The 19591-nt window shown below is 33.7% G+C and overlaps 1 protein-coding gene and 2 long non-coding RNA genes across 3 annotated transcripts; 2 read left to right on the top strand and 1 right to left on the bottom strand.

The window, feature by feature from the left end:
- The first annotated feature begins 4154 nt into the window (after positions 1 to 4154).
- Positions 4155 to 6263, top strand: LOC133670480 (beta-carotene hydroxylase 2, chloroplastic-like). Its single transcript, XM_062090982.1, has 7 exons — positions 4155 to 4672; positions 4767 to 4826; positions 4925 to 4996; positions 5122 to 5256; positions 5448 to 5573; positions 5694 to 5750; positions 5858 to 6263. The coding sequence occupies exons 1-7, from the start codon at positions 4271 to 4273 to the stop codon at positions 5933 to 5935; spliced, it is 930 nt and encodes a 309-aa protein (XP_061946966.1). The 5' UTR covers positions 4155 to 4270; the 3' UTR covers positions 5936 to 6263.
- Positions 6264 to 9269: 3006 nt separating this feature from the next.
- Positions 9270 to 12184, bottom strand: LOC133670692 (uncharacterized). The gene is made up of 2 exons (XR_009834129.1): positions 11533 to 12184; positions 9270 to 10964 (listed from the first exon to the last, which is right to left on the bottom strand). It is a non-coding gene; the product is annotated as an uncharacterized LOC133670692 (long non-coding RNA).
- Positions 12185 to 12555: 371 nt separating this feature from the next.
- On the top strand, positions 12556 to 15036 carry LOC133670691 (uncharacterized). Its single transcript, XR_009834128.1, has 3 exons — positions 12556 to 12905; positions 13708 to 13767; positions 13842 to 15036. It is a non-coding gene; the product is annotated as an uncharacterized LOC133670691 (long non-coding RNA).
- The last annotated feature ends 4555 nt before the right edge of the window (positions 15037 to 19591 follow it).

The following is a 19591-nucleotide window of genomic DNA, read 5'->3' as shown; positions in this document are numbered from 1 at the left end:
TACGACGATGACTGTTGATTGCTAATGGATTAGGCTAGTATTTATAGCAAGAAGGGCTCAAATTATTTTATTAATTTAGGATTTAAAATTATAAATTGGAGAGAAACTTGGCTGCACATTGGTGAAAGGAATATTATATGCAAGGTTGGCTGTTGAATTAATAGACAATGCCTTCACGACGTGCATGATTAAAAAGGTGATGGATAACAGAAGATTAATCATATATACGATGACGCCATTGAATTTAATAACAAATGTTAAAAATCAAAAAAATAATGGAGGAATACACAGAGAGAAATTCAGAGAACTTATGCCAGGTTGGGATGGCCATAATTTGGATCAAACTTCGCTGGCAGATGCCCAGTTTTTTCCAAATCTGGGCAAATTTCTTGTCTCGCATTTTAGATGTTGAAGAATTTCAAAGATATGACAACAAATACTTAAGTAATAATACCCACTTGCTTGTTGATATTTTGTCTTTGTTCTTTTTTTCTTTTCTTTTTTTCTAGATATATAACTCTATGTCTTCGGTTTGGATTTATGAAAAGGGTTAGTATTTTGGTTAGGGTTGGAAGGAAGGGGAGGACAAGAGGGCATATTTTTGTTTGATTTGTTTTTTTTTTTTTATCGAAGATTTGATTTGTTATTGATACCCATCAAGGTTTGTCTTTTTTATTTTGGGATAATATAGTTTTTGAATAAATTTTATTTTTTGGGGTTCGATATAAATAAAATGAAATCTTTGTAGAGAGTTTTTGAAATTTTATTTTTTAGGAGTAATAGAGATTTTGGTTTTATGATTGGCAATTTGTTTTTTTTTTTTTGGTTTTAGAGTTTATAGGGGCAGAGACTCTATAAAGTATAAACTACATCACTAATAATTTAGGGGGTTTATTTTCACTGTTGAAGAATTTATTTAAAATCAACTCCATAGAAAATGTAAAAACTAATCTGAAAATATTATAATTATAGCCATTACTAGGTTATTTCTCCCGTTACATTGTAGCTTGAACAAAAAAAAAATTAAGCATAAAAATATGATATCTAGGTTGCATAAAACTTATAGGTGTTATTATTAAACCTGGAACACCTAGTTAAATTTCAAAACTCCCGACTTGATTTATTTTTTAATCAAGTTTTAAATTAACTAAGATAATATTGTGTTTTTTAATCATTGATCTATCTAAAATTTAAGAAAAATCATTCTCAATAAGAAGATCTTTATCTTATCAAATTAAAATCTAATTATTATAATGTAAAAACATAAAAAATAAAATGAATTGTCTTTTTTTATTTAATATTAGAAATATATTTTATGTATAAGTTCATAATCTCCTATATTAAAAGAAACAAAATAAAATTTCTTTGTGTTTTGAAAATATAGATTAAGTTCTAATGGATAATCATAAATTAGTTATAATACTATTTGACCGATTCTTGTATTTTTTTCAAAGCATAATAAAAATGCAAATTATATATATAAATGAAAATATGTATGAAGATTCTAGAATTTTGGCTATATGCAAGGAAAAAAAAGAAATATATTTTTTTATTATTAGTTTTTATTTTTATTTTTATTTTAAAAGAAAATATGTATGAAGATTTTAGAATTTTAGCTATATGCAAGGAAAAAAAAGAAATATATTTTTTTTAGTATTAGTTTTTATTTTTATTTTATTTTTTAGGCATTGTTTAACAAAAAAAACATATTTCTCCTTGTAATAAAATTATCAAAATAGACCTAAGAGATATTTGTCAAACATGTCTTTAAATTAAAAATATCTTTAATAAAAATATGTAAACCAAACAGAATCTTAAATCTTGATCTAATTTTGACTGACCGGTCGACTTGGATCAAGGGTCTTCAAAGTTCAAACCCTATTTCATGCCCCAATTGATATATATTTTTTAAGAAAAAAATGTGTTATGCATAGCTTCAGGATTAACAGTAGAAGCCCATAGACAATGTGGGGTGTGCTTAATTTATATGGCCCAAATACACCTTAAAGCCCACCTAAATATTCCTTTGTCACCATGTCAGGTTTTATCCATAGCTGTCGTACATGATGGGTTAAAAAGACACCGTTTTGATTTTTTGTAATATCTTATAGTGGACTCGATCGAGGCGCCCTGGTCAATCACATTTTGAATGGGTCAATTGCATCAGATTTTTGGTTAAATTAATTTTAAATCTAACTTAAGTAAAGCCCTTATTATTATTATTATTATTTTTAACAACATTATTAAACCTGACTTGATCTACGATGCAGACTCAACTCATAACTATAATTATAAATTAAATAAGTTAATATAAGTTGACATAAGTTAATAAAAATATTATTTTAATTTTAAAAATAATATTATTTTTTTTAAAAAAAAATTAAATCAGGTCTTAATAGATTCATGGATTGATCCATCAGTGTATTAAAATTTAACTAAATCAACTCTTACCGGGTTTTTTTAAACTCAACCTGGGTCTAGATCCCGGTTCAAAGTGCATTGGCCCGGTTTTTGAGGTTAATCTACAGAGTCTTACCGGATTGAAAACAAAGGTTTTAAAAATAGATGGCTAAAAAATGAACATGTGTATCTAAAATCAGCCAATGAAAACGTGCCAAGTAGCAGACAAGAAGCTCTCAAAAAGGTGATGATGGTTTAGAGATGAAACTGGATACTACGTGGCAGAGCAGGAAAGCGAGTGAAGCCCCATACAAGTCCAAATTTATGGAAGGTCCAATGTGATTCGCTGTCGTTTCCTAGACAATCTGGAGGCGGTTCATCGACCTCATATTCTCCTGTCTGATTCTGACATGTGTCACCGTACTCGTGCCCTCATCTTAGCCTCCACTTCCTTGTTGGTTGCCCCTTTCCTTCCTCCAAATTACGCTATAATCCACTTCACTTTCTAGCTTCCTTTTCTTAAAAAAACTATTATTATTATTTGTTTGGAATTTAGATGGTCACAAATTTGACCTCTTGTAGAACTTCGACGTTGATGTTTTTGTTCAATTCGTGTTTATGACAAAGAATGTGTATTTTAAATATTTTTGTTGACCTAGCTTTTACCATCATTCTATAAGAATGTGGGTTTTTGACCAAATAACTTATTTATAAAATCATCTATAAAAATAGATAAATTGAATTTAAAAAAATCATCATAGATAAAACCATTGTTTTTCATATAAATTAATAATTTTCTATTGTTATAGCATAAAAAGGATAGTCATCCGTGTCATATATGAAATTATGCTTAGTATTAAAGCTTTTAATAGTACAAACTTCAATTAAAAAAAAATCATCTATTTTCTACACTAAAAAAATTATCCTATAGTTTTCTATCTTAAGTAAATACAAGAGTCTTCAATCATGCAATGTCAAAGTGCTTAATCATGTAAGATTATATTTCATATTCAATTCAAGCATTTATAAAACAAACTTCACAACCATATCATTTATATGCAATATACAAGAAATGTTTTTCCTAATTTTCTAATCTTAGAAAGAAAAAACAAGGATTGTCATTGTAATAGTAAAGTGATTATTTCTATGTTTCATATGTTATTGATATTATTAGCATTGGATATATTAATTATGCGGGTTTTAATAAATTATTCAGAATAATATTATTAGATAAATTATATGTTATTGAGTTAATTAATATGATTGATGATCCAATTATGGTTTAAAAATCGCTTCCATCAAATATTTGATATCAAATTGAGTTGCTTTAGGAAATAAAATAAAAAGATTATAAAATTTATTTGAAAGATTCTTCAATTATTATATAAAATAGAAAATAACAATGCATTTGTATAATTTTAAAGAGATATTGTAAGGTTTTCATATAAGAAAAACAACAATTTTGGAGGTGTTTGTTTCGGTGATAAAAGGGATTTATTTAATTTATTTTCTTGTCTTCAATAAAAGAAACAAAGATAAGTTTCAATAAAATCATTTTATTTTCAATCCTATATTATTCAACCCTCGTAGAAAAGAAGAAGTATACAAAAAAAAAAAAAAAAAAAAAAACTAGACAAATAAATGAAAGTGGCAACACAGAAATTTGTAGAACACAAACGGGGCTACTTTGGGGAGAATCTTCCTCTTGTTTCCACGCCATTTATTTTTAACTCCAAAATGCCCCCCGAAACGACACCCAAACTAGTTCGTGGTCTTCCTTCATTTAAACCCACAACTCCATCATCTCCAGACCACCTCCAATTTCCCTTTTCTTCCCCTCTTAAAACCTCAACACCACCAACCACCTATCATGGCGGCAGGACTCACCGCCGCCACTGTACCCAAACCCTTCCGGTACAACTCTGTCTCTCACCTCCTTCCAAAACCAGTAACAGCAGCCTCACTTTTCTTCCCACCAATTAGACACCAAAGCTTTTTACACTATGGAACAAAAGTTCCAAGAAAAACAAGCCTTGCAGTATGTTTTGTAGTTGAAGATCAAACAAAACCGAGCAGTGCCCATATCGAGAATCAACAAGAAGAGGTGCCTAAAGATGTTAATGAAAATCAGATCTCGACACCTCGCGTGGTAGAAAGATTGGAAAGAAAGAGAAAAGAAAGAGTTACTTATTTGATTGCTGCTGTTATGTCTAGTCTTGGGATTACTTCCATGGCTGTTATGGCTGTTTATTACAGATTTTATTGGCTTGAGGTACCTTCCTTTCATTCCTGTCTTAAATCTAGTGTATTCTTGAACCAGCTTTCAACTTGTATAGGCTATAAAATTGGTTTGTGTATGGCAACAGGGAGGGGAAGTGCCTTTGTCTGAAATGTTTGGTACATTTGCTCTTTCAGTAGGTGCTGCTGTAAGTATCAATTTCTTTCGCAATTTGGGCCATTTCTGAAAAATTATCTATTGGGTTTCCTTTCTTGAGGCTAAATTTGAAGTTTTGGTTGTTTTTAGGTGGGGATGGAATTTTGGGCGAGATGGGCTCATAGAGCACTTTGGCATGCTTCTTTGTGGCATATGCATGAGGTAATGCTATTGCTATCCAACTCCTAGCTTTGTTTCCATTAAAACGCAAGAAAAGTTCAAATTTTTTTAATACAAGAAACAATCAAGCTGAGTTCTGTGGTAATAAAAAATTGTCCCTGTTGCAGTCTCACCATAGACCAAGAGATGGGCCATTTGAGCTAAACGATGTATTTGCCATAACCAATGCAGTCCCAGCAATTTCCCTTCTCTCCTATGGTTTCTTCAACAAGGGCCTTGTACCTGGTCTTTGTTTTGGTGCTGTAAGTCTCACTGTCTTTCCTTTCTCTCTCAAATCTTTCTTGGTGCGCTACCTACCTTGCCAATTTTTTATTGCCATTCCTTGATTGACTGGTGAAAAATTAATTAAGCTCCCAAGTATATGACTATTGACTAGAATATCATAATCTAATTCCCAAACTCACCCTCTGTTTTGGTTGACTTGGTTCATCAGGGTCTTGGAATTACAGTGTTTGGCATAGCCTATATGTTTGTCCATGATGGCCTTGTTCACAAGAGATTCCCAGTGGGGCCCATTGCCGATGTCCCATACTTCAGAAGGGTAGCAGCAGCTCACAAGGTAAATATAAAAATATGCCACCAGTCATTGTTTTTTTGATAATCACATGATGCCATTGTTTGCTGGGTTCCAAAATCTGACAATCAAGATATTCGCTGTTGATTTTGATGTCGATTTTAGATCCACCACTCGGACAAATTCAATGGTGTCCCATATGGGTTGTTTCTAGGACCTAGGGTGAGTTTCCAGGACATTCTCCCATCTTTAAGATTGTAATGATATTCTTGTATAGCTAAACCACTCTAATTAAACTAAACCTACAAATATGTATATTTGCTGTGCAGGAAATTGAGGAAGTTGGAGGCCTTGAAGAATTGGAAAGGGAGATAAGTAGGAGAACCAAATCATACAAGGAGTTGTGATTAATTAATCTGTCAAATTGGGAACAATTTTTGGATCAATTCTCAATGTTAGAGACTCAGCAAAGTCATCAATGAGAAAAGATTTTGAGTTTGGTTGATATTTTAATACCCCACAAGAAGAAAATAGATATGTAGGATGAGCATATTCAATGTGGGAACTATGTAGTAAAAAAATAAAAACGTTGCAAAAATATTCATTCCTCGTACTGTTATAGTATCCCACTCATATTTGAACCCGAAATGATTGTTTATCGTAGCTTAAGCTTGTAAATGTGGGTGCCTGTACAGATCTCCTAATGACAGAAATTAGAGAATTACTTCTACTGTACATGATTTAGCACCTAATCTTGATCCTCACAGCTGTGTTTTTCTTTCTTCAAGTGACAGAAAAGGGGAAATTAAAGATAAGTTTATCATTAAAAAAAAAATCCCTTTTTTTCTTGTTAATTTTGCTTAGCATTCAAATCATTTAGTTTTTTTGATAAGAAATTGTAACTCAGTTCTCACAAGCATTACTCCCTCTTCAAGAGGCCTCCAATTCGAATATATTCATTATGACAGAAAGAAATCTCGTCGCTCGATTCTTGTACCATCAGCTCGCAAAATTCCTTCTGGATATCATTTTTCTTTGTACTAGATTTTAACTATAGTTAACAGATTGATTTTTTTATTTATTTACATGAATGTCCGGATTAGCTTGCATGCATCATAATTTTAAAATTTTAAATCATAAGTTAGCTAAATCGATTCGCAAGTAACTGCTTCATCTGAATATATCCAAAAACAATGTCATTTTTTTATTTTAAAAAACATATTTTCTTTAAAAAAACCCTGAAATAATGTTGTTTATAACTAAAATTCTAAAAACTTGTTAAATATTAACTAGATTTGATCGAATCAACATGTTTGAAAAATAAATCCAGGATAGGCTGAGGGTTAGCATGCCAAATTAAATCATATTTAATAACTATGATATGAACTGCCAATTTTTTTTTATTTTTCTATTAATGCGTAGTGGAACTTAAGATAGACGAGTACGTCCCAATCACCATGTGCATACACTATATCATTCATATGTGGTGTGCTTAGGATTGCTTCGAGTAAACTTAACTGTGCAGTCGGTAGGAGACCTGCTTTTCTGATCAACAAAGGAAATGGTAGGCCCAGTCGACCACTTCCTTTTAACACTCATCGGTCCAACTTCAAAAAGAAATATACCTTCTAATAATTGAAGGGTGATCTCTACACTTCAAAACGGGTATGTTTCACCATCAAACCTTCAACCTAACAAAGTATCAAACCCGATTCATGTATTTTTCTAGGAAAAGATTGAGATCATATATTAAAATGGTTAATCTAAATTGATAAAAAAATAAAAATAAAACAGTAATGTTTTGACAAATAAAAAAATTAAAGATTGACATGTTTTTCTTATTTTTATTTTTTTTGTTCAAAATAGTAATCAAACACCAAGGTTTAAGTATTTTCTAAACTATCAGTTTAAAAGGGTATTTAGTATTATAGTTATATTATTTTTCAAATAAAAAATACTTTAAAAAATAATCTTTCTAACACTCACAAATAATTACTAAATGAAAATAATTAAAAATTAATAAATAACCGTAATTAACGGTTTACATTATTATAATAGATGAAGCATGATCACTTTTTTTTTTAACAATATGTTAACTTACAGATCTTGATTGTTATACCGTGTGGTTACGGTTACTTTTCAAATAACTTTTTGTACTGAAATGTATGTCAATGATATTTTTTTTATTTTTTAAAAATTATTTTTAATATCAATACATAAAAATGATCCAAAATATATAAAATATATTAAATTTTAATAAAAAAAATTAAAATTTTTAAAAATACAGATTCCACGCGTTCTCAAACGGTAGCTGCTTTCATCACCCACCTTCATATGGGTGCTAAAGAGGAGTGTGAACAATGACACACGTCAAGAACTAGTGTGTATAGAAATCACCCCATCAAGCTTTAGTGAGTGGTGATGACTCGGCTCCTCCTAGCCTCCATTGTTGATTACTGCATGATCTTTCTTCCCAGAAGTCTCCAATAATCTTGGTCATAGGCTACGTGTTAACTCTGCAATAATGGCCCATCTTGCAAACCCAACTCTTCCTATAAAGAAAACATGGAAAATGTGATCTTAGTGCCCCAAGCACTTGATTCCAAGGCTAGTGGAGGATGGAGACAGAGACTCACACTAACATTTCTCTGTGCGTTGACATCATCTTCTTACACCAGTCAACTGCTTGTGAGCATTAGCATCACACGGAGTTATTATCTCATTAGTTTAATAAAAAAGATGAAAATAAAGAAACATATCTTCTTTGGGTCAAACCGCTCAAAGGATGAACAGTTATATTGTAAATTATATGTTCCGACATCATCGTTGATTGGTTCAGCCCAACAGACAACGCCTTCTCTTTCTTACTTTGATTATTGACCTTAGCCTAAAAAGATGCACCAAATCCGACGGAGCCCTTTGCTATCTTCGACAAATCATCTTTTTAATTTATTTATCTTAGATGTATATCGTTCAAGTTTTATATTACATTATATAGAAGTTATCGATTTAAAAAATTAATTTATAATTTAATTAATCCAGTTAAAATTTAAATGAAACACGATTTAATTTCTTTTTTTCTTTCAAAACAATACCATTTTAGTTTTTTTTATTAAAATATATTAAAACAATGATGATTGAATCCAAGTCAATAAATTAAAGCTTCGATCTCGCTTATGAAATCCACCAAATTTTATAACTATCCATCAATTATGTTGGTCGGTATCTATTAATCTAGGCAAGGTAATATGTTTTTCTATTTTCTTTTCGAGGAACTTGTCAATACCAAAAGTCTTTGTTGAGACGTGTTGGATATTGCATGAGTAGAAAGAAGAGGCATTGAAACGAAGGGATTGAAAATTGTGATGATTGTGGAGTGTCCCTTGCACAAATCTTGGTTTGTCGGAAAGTAAAAAATACTGTTAACAGAAACGAAATCTCGTGGTCAAATATTCACCTTGGATTATAATAATGTAATTATATTCCTGCTCATAAAAAAAAAAAAAACCATTTGAATTGGTCTAGGGTATATTTGATATTTTTACATGATTCATTTTTATATAATGAATTTACTTTAATATCCTCAAAAATAAAATTTAACTTAATTATAACAAAGCAATGATTCCATTATTTTTAAAATGAAAATTCTTATAGCATCTTTTAATTTAGGGTGAATTTGTCATTCTATAATGGTTTCTTGTAATAATTATTTGGTTCTAAAATGATATTTTTTTTAACATATAAAATAATACAAATAATAAAAAATTATTGATGTGTGTACAGTATGCGTCGGCCACCTGGCCACGTGAACGCTTGCAAATTTCAGTCAGAAATCCTGTGGCAGTCTTCTCCTGTTTCCTGCTCACATCTTTCTTCCAGAAGGGGCAATAATTGATACGTAGAGAAGCAAGTGAAGAGGGATGGATCGGAGTTCAGGGCAGGATTCAATTTTGAGGTCTCCAAGGGAGGTGAGGTGTTGAAGCCCTTTGTAGTTCAGAGATTTCAGATTTTGAAGAAAAAAGATTCTAACAGAGTTAAGTCTGGAGGGCAGGAGCATACCTTCTTCGGGGATGGATTCCACTTCTTCATATCTGCCGAAATCAAAGCTTGAAAGAGAAGGGAGTCTCTGCAAATCCCATTGCTTACAGGTAGCAAGGATTTTCTTGCAACATCGGATCATCAGTGATTCTAACTTGAAGGACAAACCAACAAGAGGAAATGCTGGCAAACCCACTCCAGGAAATGACTCGAGCTCATCACAAAACGCTATTTGTAGTTTAACCATGGAAGGAAGGAAACAATGCACTGATTTCAGGCCAAAGCAATCTTCTAATGGAAGCTAGATCCAAATGTGAACACTCAGCAGGTTCCTCTTGTGCACGAAGGGATTCAACATTTGGACATTCCTTCATCTCATGCTGCTTTGAATTGGGAAAAAAATTTAGTGGGAAGCACTTAATAGAACATAAGCAATGTTAACCTTTTGTATAGTTGAAAAACATCTCAGTTGCTCCATTTCCTTTATCAGGGGATCTAACGGTTGGAATGATTCCACAGTAAGACTGCGCAGGCCATATGTTGGGTAGGGTAGGGTTGTTGTTAGGTTGGGGCAGTCCCTTATACGAAGTACTTGGAGGCGTGAAAAAGCTCTTTGTTTTTGTCGAGACGTTAATGGAATCTGTGTGGAACTACAACTTCCATATAGCTCAGAGCCAACAACAACAACGCCATCAAAAGCTTTGATCAAGAGCTTTTTAAGAGATGTTACATGACAGAGTGGCGGTAAGGAGGAGCAGTATTTACATCTACTAAGCCTCAGAGCTTCTTAGATTTGAGAAAGAGGAGTGTCTTACCCAATCTGGAAGTTTTGTTCCCCCATAACCAATAACAAGAAGATCTTCCACATTCTTGTTAGGCTGTAGTTGCTCAAGCATGCCTCATTCATGCTGCGAAACTTTAGTATCTCCGATCCATCTCAACTCTAACTTCTTAATGTTCTTATTGTGCTCCCGATTGACGGGTTACCAGGTTGACCTGCAAGGCCGGGTTTAATAACTATAGGAAGTAGTGTGAAATGGATATCTCAATTAACATGAGTACAATGAAGCAGAGGATTCATCCATAGAAAAATAACAAATTGTTATGTGCAATAGAACATCGAAGAGAAGAGATGATACAAATCATAATCATATGATATTTGATATTCCAACTTTGGGATGCAATATAGAGAAGGGAGTGATCTTTAGTTGTAGCTATAGAGCTTGTTGCTCGAACAGCACAACTAAATATACTACTTCGGATGTGCTGGCTTCGGAGCACCTGCCTTTTTCATGAACTTGCAATCGCCTCTTTTATCCATTTTTTTCCCATCTACATTTGGTGCATGACCAATTGACCCCCACATAGACCTGAACAGCTCTTGAGACTTTCATGATCCTGCGAACAGAACCATCACACGTCCAATAACTTAGGCGGAAGTCTCAATTCAACTGATCAGTAACATAATAGAAGCTCTCTTTGAAAAGAAAAGAAAAAGAAAAAGAAATATTAGCATTATGGCTAATAAATCAGTGAAAAAATATCTATGAATAGTTGATGAACTATGCAAGAAAATACTGTTGATAGCTGCTACGAAACTACCACAAATTAATTTCATAACAGCAACTATGAAACAGGCAAATAATAGCATGAAAACGAAATACTTAAGGGAACCGTTAGGTATGAGCTAGTAGAATGGTATTATATGCCTAGGGGAAGCATTCCAATTCTGCTATTCTCATAGTAGGCAATCAGAAATGAGAAAAACTTGGGAGTATAATATGTGCATAGAAAAAGAAAGTTTTGACCAGACACTTGCCAAGAATTCACGAAGAGTTGATCACACAATATGAATATTGTACTTGTTATTGATACTTGACAGGAAAAAGGTACCTTTCATTAGTAGTAACCTCACTGTGTTGATTGAATGAAGAAAACGAAAGAGAAAATCACATTCACTCTATACCTTGATTGATCTGGTCGTCATTAATCCATATCTCATGGATGTGAGAAATCTTGGGCCAATCTTCCCCTGCCTCCCGTTGACACTTTTGTTCCAGCAAGGGACATGCAGAGATAGATAGATAAGAAAGTGAAGAGAGCAGGCCCAGTTGTGGCATGGATCGGAGCTTAGGGCAGCCATAGATTTTAAATTTTCTTATGAGGTGAGGTGTAAAAGCCCCTTGTAGTTAAGAGATATCAGATCAGGAAGACTCGAGATTTCAAGAGATGTGAGTGTTGAGGGCAGGAGCATATCTTCTTCAGGGAAGGATTCAACTAAATCACATCTACTGAAAGAGAAGCTTGAAAGAGACGCGAGTCTTTGCAAAATCCATTGCGGATGACCAGAATAGAGTCTCTGGCAGTTACAGATGTGAACTGATTCTAATTTAGAAGACAATCTCATTCCAGGGATAGATGGTAAACCCAACCCAGGAAATGACTCAAGTTCATTACAAAAGTCTATGTTTAGTTTCACAAGGGAAGGGAGGAACAAATGCACTGATTTCAATTTTGGGCAAACGGTTAATGAAAGTACTTCCAGGCCAGGATACTCGCAGATTTTTGTGGAATGGATAGATGTGGAATTTTCGAGAGGTTCCTCTTGTGCACCAAGGAATTCGAGATTTGGACATCCACTGATTTTAAGTTGTTTTAACTTGGGCAACATAATTAGAGGTAGGCACTTTAGTCAAAGACCTTCAGTACTAACTTTGTGGATGGAAGGGAAGGCATTAGCGGTGAGGAAAAACACTAAGAAAACAATTAAATTGAAAAAACTGAGAAAATAATAATTAAGAAAACAGAATCGAAAAAACCAAACCAATTAAACCGATTATTTTTTTTAAAAAAAGTTCGGTTCGGTTCGGTTTCGGTTTAAAAAACCCGAAACCAACCAAACCCCAACCAAATCGAACCGGTTCAGTTAAGCGGTACTATAAATACAAAATTTCTTAACCCTAGCAAGCAATACTCGTCCTCTGCGTCCAGCCGCCCCCTCTTAACCCTCATAAATTTACAGAATCACAATTCATTGATTCAGTGTTCACAGATCTTTCATCTTTCTCAAGTCTCAAACTCTCAATCTCAGAATCTCTCACACTCTCAGCCGTCCAGCCGCCCTCTCTCAATCCTCACAAACCAAATAAAAAATAATCAATCTTCATCTCCATTCTCCTGAGTCCCTGACTCTACAAATCTAGACAAACCAGCCATATCCCTCTCCCAGTCTCCCACACGGGCATGACACCCGACCCGACCTGACCTAACCTCCAAATCTAGCAAACCAGTCACCTCCCTCTCTCACACCTGACCCGACCTTGAATCTTGTCACACCAGGTATGGTTTTTTTTTTCTGTCAATCTCTATTTTTTTATATAAAAAAAACATATGCTCTATAGTTTGATATGTGTATTTGAGATTTGTGAACACTAGAGCTCAACAGTTACAAGATCTTATCCAGTAAGTAACTCTCTTTTACGTTTTTATATAGTTTTTTGAGTGCTGGGTTTTGTTTGTTTTAGATGGTTGTGTACAAGGTGTTGATAAAGTTTAGATTTTTGGATCTTGGGTGGTGTTTTTTCGGATGATTGTGCTTTGTGTGTTGAAAAAGGTGGGATTTTTAAAGGTCATGTGCGTGTTGGTGTATTTGGGCTGTTATGAAACAATAATTTAATATGAGTTGGACATGTTTGAAGATGAAAGGTGTTGCATTTTTATCTGTTTAATCCTGCAAACTCAAAACCATGAGGGCTTGTTTATGTGGATGTAAGTCAACTTTTTGTTGTTGGTGGCTCATTGTATCGGTGCTCCATTGGTTTACTTTCAAATGTTTTGTTAATTGTTTCTGTGCACTTAGCCTATTTTTGGTAGAATGGATTGGAAAGTAATTGATGTAGTGGAAGGAGGAAATAATGTTCCTGTGATGGAAAGAAGTGGGAATCATTTGAACATATCCAATGTGAAGTGTTTTATTTGATCTGAGAGTAAGATTTTTTCTTCCCGCAATTTCGAAGTGCAGTGTTGTAACTTTTTGTTGTTAATGTTACCTTGAGTTAGGTAACTTACACCTTTTTTTTTGTTTTTATGATTTATTAATTAAAGCGTTTGCAATCATCTAATATAAGTTTTTATTTTGTAGAATTTGGTGAAAACTTATATCTAGCAACGGATGATAATTAGTTTAAAAATTAATTTGATGGTAAATTACTACCTTTTATTTTTACATATTCTAATTTATTTTATCATGTTATAATTTTAGATTTTGGATTCCAGGTTTTGATGTCAATGGTATTAAGGAATCAAAGTGCAATGTTCTTGTCATCTTGATCTACTTTTCAATTGGGATGATGTGCACAATGAAGATTTATATTTTTTGCATAAAGTGTTTTATTTTTTATGACGAGGTTATTTGTTGTTTAGGCCCTTTTAAAGGCAGGGCTTTGTAATTTAAATTTTAACTTGGTGTGTTTGTTATTTAAACTCTGATGCAGATGGTCCAAAACACAAATATTAGAAAGACTTTTAATTAATTTTAAACACAATATTGGCACTAATAATTTAATATAAATGAATATTTAGTGATAAAAAATTAAATATATTATAGAATCTTGTAACAAAGTGAGATAATATTAACATTAATTACAAGCTCATCAGAAGGCCCAAAACAAGCTCAAAAAAGCTCAAAAAAAGCTCAAATAAAAAATTCAGGTTTTCTGGTTTTTATGTAAAATTAACCTAACCGAACCGAAACTGGTTGGTTTGAATCGGTTCCGGTTAGAATTTTTTTATTTTAAAATTTTTTATTTTGGTTATTTTTTTAGATAAAAATTGAATCGAACCGAAAATAATCACCAAGCTCAGAATATCCATATTGAAGTTGTTAGACAATATAGAGATACAGAAGAAACAAAGAAATAGACCAGTAATAAGAATTGTTATTATTGTGACTGCAAGCATAATTTCTTTATTGATGTAATAACTCTTTTATAGAAGAGTTTTGATAACAAACTTCAGAAAAATAATAACAAGATAAAAACAAAAAAAAAGCTGTTCTATAACAGTTTTATTTGCAACTAACATCATAACAAATTGCAACTAATCTTGACTGAATCTTCTTAGCATCAAAGACCTCTTCTTCAGCAGCAAATGATGCAACTGTCAACACTCCTCCTTGCATCTTTTGCTGCAGACACCTATCTTGTTCCTCAATGTTTCAAACCTTGTTTTTTATAATGGCTTGGTTAACATATCAACTAGTCTTTTGTGTTGCAATAAAGAAGTTGTAATTCATCATTTTTCTGAACTTCTCTTACAAAATAATACTTGAGCTTGAAATGCTTTGTTTTGCCATGGAAGATTGGATTGTTGGATATTGCAATTGTAGCCTGATTATCAACATTGACTTTAGTAGCTTTATTCTGCTCCATGTCCAAATTTGCTAAGATTTTTCTAAGCCATAAAACTTGATTTGCAGATGCAGTAGCTGCAACATACTCTACTTCGGCCATTGATTGAGCAATAATCTCTTGTTTTTTAGAGTACCAAGAGAAAATTCCTGATCCAAAACTAAAACAATATCCAGAGGTGCTCTTCATGTCATCACAACTGCCAGCCCAATCACTGTCTGCATATCATTGGAGTTCAAAATTTTTAATACAACTAAACTGAATGTCATAGCTTAGTGTACCTTTGATATATCTCACAACTCTTTTCGCAGCCTTGAAGTGAACTTCACTTGCACAATGTATGAACCTTGATAACAAGCTTACAACATGCATGATATCAGGTCTTGTAGCTGTGAGGTACATCAGACATCCAATCAAGCTTCTGTAAATTGCTTCATTTACTTTATCAGCTCCATCTTCTTTACATAATTTTTCTTTCACGTTCATGGGCGTAGGCATTGATTTGCATTCTTCCATTTTGAATTTCTTCAAAATCTCTTTGGCATATTTCTGTTGACAAATAAAGATTCCACGCTAGTTGTGTTGCACTTCCATACCAAGAAAATAAGACATTTCATCGAGGTCTGTCATTTCAAAGACATTCATCATTTCTGCTTTGAATTTGTCTATCATATTTGGATTGTTTCCTGTAACAAAAAGCTCATCCACATAAAGTGAAACCACAATGTAATCAGAGTTTGAATTTCTAATGTATAAGGTTGATTCACTTAAACTTTTCTTAAAGTCAAGTTTGAGTAAATGCTCATCAATCCTGCTATACCAGGCTCTTAGAGCCTGTTTCAATCCATATAAAGCTTTCTTCAATAAGTAAACCTTTTCTTCTTCACCTCCCACAACAAATCCTTTTGGCTGTTCCACGAAAATTTCCTCCTGCAGATAACCATTCAAGAATGCAGACTTCACATCAAGTTGAAATATTTTCCAACCTTTTTAAGCTGCAACTGCTAGTAGCATTCTTATGGTGTCTAGACGTGCAACTAGTACAAAGGTCTCTGAAAAGTCTACACCAAAAATCTGTGCATAACCTTTAACCACCAATCTGGCTTTGTGTTTATTGATGGTGCCATCAGCATTCAACTTTGTTCTGTAAGCCCATTTTAGTCCAATAGGTTTTTTGTGTTTCGACATGTCCACTAATTCCCATGTTTGATTCTTCTCAATCATCCTTAGCTCTTCTTTCATTACATTAATCCATTTTGGATCATTTTTTGCTTCTTCAAATTCTGCAGGTTCTAACACAGCTACATTGCAGCTTTGATAAATGTCTGTAAGCAATTTAGTTCCTCTGGCTGGTGCTTCATCATTGTCATCAATTTCCTGCACAATCTCCTGACCTGCACTTTTTCCTGCATCTTTGAAGTTCCACTTTTCGGTTTCAATGAATTTGATGTCTCTGCTAACTATCACCTTTTCTGTTTGAGGTTGAAAAACTTTATAGCCTTTTGTAACACTGCGGTAGCCAACAAAGATGCCAGCTTCAGCCTTTTTATCAAGTTTATCTCTTCTTACTTAAGGAACATAGGTGAAGCACAAGCAACCAAAAATCTTTAAATTCTGGAGTGAAGGTTTATAACCGTGCCAAGCTTCATATGGAGTCTTGTTTTGTAATGCTTTTGTTGGCAACCTATTCAACAAGAAAACAGCAGTGTTCACAGCCTCTGCCCAAAACTTCTTGGGTAAATCTTTCTCAAATAACAGACACCTTGCCATCTCCATGATTGTTCTGTTTTTTTGTTCACTTACACCATTTTGCTGAGGAGTGTAAGGTGTAGTATATTGATGTTCAATCCCTGCATCATGACAAAACTTGGCAAACTTGTTTGATGTGTATTCGGTGTCATTATCAGATCTTACAACCTGAATTCTATGACCACTTTGATTTTCAATCCAGTTTTTAAACTTCATAAAAACACTTGCTACCTTAGTCTTAAACTTTAGGAAATAGACCAAACACATTCTTGTATAATCGTCAATGAAAGTAATATAATACCTGCTTTCATTCAGTGATATTGTTTTCTGAGGTCCAGCAACATCAGTATGAATAAGCTGAAGCTTTTTCATTGCTCTCCAGGCCTTGTTCAGAGGAAATGGAAGTCTATTCTGTTTTCCATATTGACAAGAAGAACAGACTGTTATTTCTTCTTCCAGCTTTGGCATTCCCTGCACCATCTTTTTTTTCTGCATCTGCATCAATGTTGCTTGATTAAAATGCCCCAGCTTCTTGTGCCGCAATTCTGACTGATTTGTTGTGCTTAGAAAAGCAGCTGACTCCTCTTCCATCCAGTCTAGTGAAAAACCTTTTCCTTTCATCTTTATAGTGAATATTTCTAATATAGCAGGATCAGAAATTGAGCAATGTTTGTCTTTGAACACAACTGAGTATCCTTTTTCAAGAAGCTGACCAACACTCAATAGATTATGATCAATTTCAAGGACAAAAAGAACATCTGAAATGAGTTTTATACCTGAATTTCCTTCAATAGCAACAATTCCTTTTCCTTTGATAGGAATATATTCACCGTTTCCAATTCTGACTTTAGAAACACTTGATTTGTCAAGTTGCTTGAATAGATTTTCATCATTCGTCATGTGGTTTATGCAACCACTATCTATAAGCCAGCAATCACTTGCATGTTTGCTAGCAAAACAAGTGGCCACAAACAACTGCTCCTCCTGTTGTTGATCTGCAACTTGAGCTTCACCCTCTTGCTGGTTAGTTTTGCTTTTGCAAATCTTCTCCATGTGTCCTAGTTGATTGCACTTTCTGCATTTAATATCAGGTCTCCACCAGCAATATTTCTGTAAGTGATTTGTTTTCTTACAGTGTTAGCAGGGAGGAAAGTTTACAAATCTTTTACTGCTGCTATCGGCTCCCTTATATTTGTTGTTCTTCTTTTTACCTTTGTCTCCTTCCTGAACATGCATTTTGCTTGAAAAGCTCCTTCCATGGTCTCCTCTTGCCTTATTATTCTTCTTTGTTTTTGTGCCTGTAAAGCATTGAGCAATTCTGCCAAAGAAATTTTTGACAGATCTTTAGATTCTTCTAACGAAGAAATTTTTTATTCAAACCTTTTAGGTAAAGTGACAATGATTTTTTCAACAACTCTTTTATCAGGAAAGTCTTCTCCCAACATTCTTACTTTGTTGACTATGGAAAGTAATATGTCAAAAAAATCTCTGATTGTTTCTGTTTCTTTCATCTTCTGCATTTCAAATTCCCTCCTCAAATTCAAGACTTGCATCTGGATAGTTCTCTCATTTCCGTGGAATTCCTCTTGAAGATAATTCCAAATTTGCTTGGCTGTATCAAGTGCAATTATTCTGGGAAATATTGCTTCTGAAACTGCAGAGTAGAGACATGTCTTTGCTTTGAACTTCCTGGCTCTTTCCTCACGATGATTTCTGATTTGAGCTAGAGTAGGATCTGCAGGGAGTGGTTGTGCTTCATGTTCTTATTCTACAGCATCCCAAAAATCACAGGCTTGTAAGTATGTTTTCATTCTTACAGCCCACATTTGATAGTTTTCACTAGTAAATACTGGTGGTGATGCAAGAGAATACATGTTTGATGCCATTGAAAACAGAGAAGAGGTTTTGGTGTTTGTATGTTTGGTGAAAAAAAGTTTCTCACAAGTTATTCTCTTCACTCAAGCTGATCCTGTAAGATCAAATATAGCTTTGATACCAATTTGAAGTTGTTAGACAGTACAGAGATACAGAAAAAACAAAGAAATAGACCAATAATAAGAATTGTTATTATTGTGACTATAAGCATAATTTATTTATTGATGTAATAACTCTTTTATAGAAGAGTTTTGACAACAAACTTCCGAAAAATAATAACAAAATAAAAACAGAAAAAAAACTGTTCTATAACAGCTTTATTTGCAACTAACATCCTAACAAATTGCAGCTAATCTTGACTGAATTTTCTTAGTTTTGATCGAAGATCTTTTCTTCCGCAGCAAATGAGGGAACTGTCAACACATATCCTGCAATTGAGTCTCAGTACGGAAAAAAGCTGGCGGACGGGCAGGGGGCCTCTGATTAGGTTGGGGCAATTGTTGATGAAAAGCTCTTGAAGTCGTGGAAAAGCTTCATTTTCATCAATATAAGGAATCCACTCACGCCATTGCAGCATCGTATCAAACGTTAAGCTTTCCAAGGATTTGAATGGATTCTTTGTGGCAGTGCAACTTCCATAGAACTCAGTACCCACAACCTCGACTCCATTGAAAAACCTGACTGAGAGTGTCTTGAGAGATGCTAACTGGCCAAGTGGTGGTAAGGAGGAACAGTATTTACATCCATGAAGCGTCAGAACTACTATATTTGAGAAAGAAGAATGTCCAACCCAATCCGGAAGTTTTGTGCCTCCATAACCAACAATAGCAAGATCTTCCACATCCGTATGAGGCCTTAACTGCTCGAGTATGGCATGTTCATGCAGGGAATCATCCGTATCACCGCTCCATACCAACTTTAATCTCTTGATGTTTCTTTTGCCCTCCAAATTCGCTTCTAAAGCATCTTGAACACAAACAACATTTTGAAGGT

The sequence above is a fragment of the Populus nigra genome, chromosome 13 (genome assembly GCF_951802175.1).
Source record: "Populus nigra chromosome 13, ddPopNigr1.1, whole genome shotgun sequence".
Classification (NCBI taxonomy): domain Eukaryota; kingdom Viridiplantae; phylum Streptophyta; class Magnoliopsida; order Malpighiales; family Salicaceae; genus Populus; species Populus nigra.
The sequence above is the reverse complement of the archived record's forward strand: the minus strand, read 5'-3'. Positions and strand labels throughout refer to the sequence as shown.

Excerpts from the sequence above, each read along its gene's own strand:
- LOC133670480 (XM_062090982.1), top strand. The coding sequence starts at position 4,271 with ATGGCGGCAGGACTCACCGCCGCCACTGTACCCAAACCCTTCCGGTAC. Across the intron at positions 4,673-4,766 it reads ACAGATTTTATTGGCTTGAG|GGAGGGGAAGTGCCTTTGTC; the intron begins GTACCTTCCTTT and ends GTATGGCAACAG. Across the intron at positions 5,751-5,857 it reads GGTTGTTTCTAGGACCTAGG|GAAATTGAGGAAGTTGGAGG; the intron begins GTGAGTTTCCAG and ends TTTGCTGTGCAG.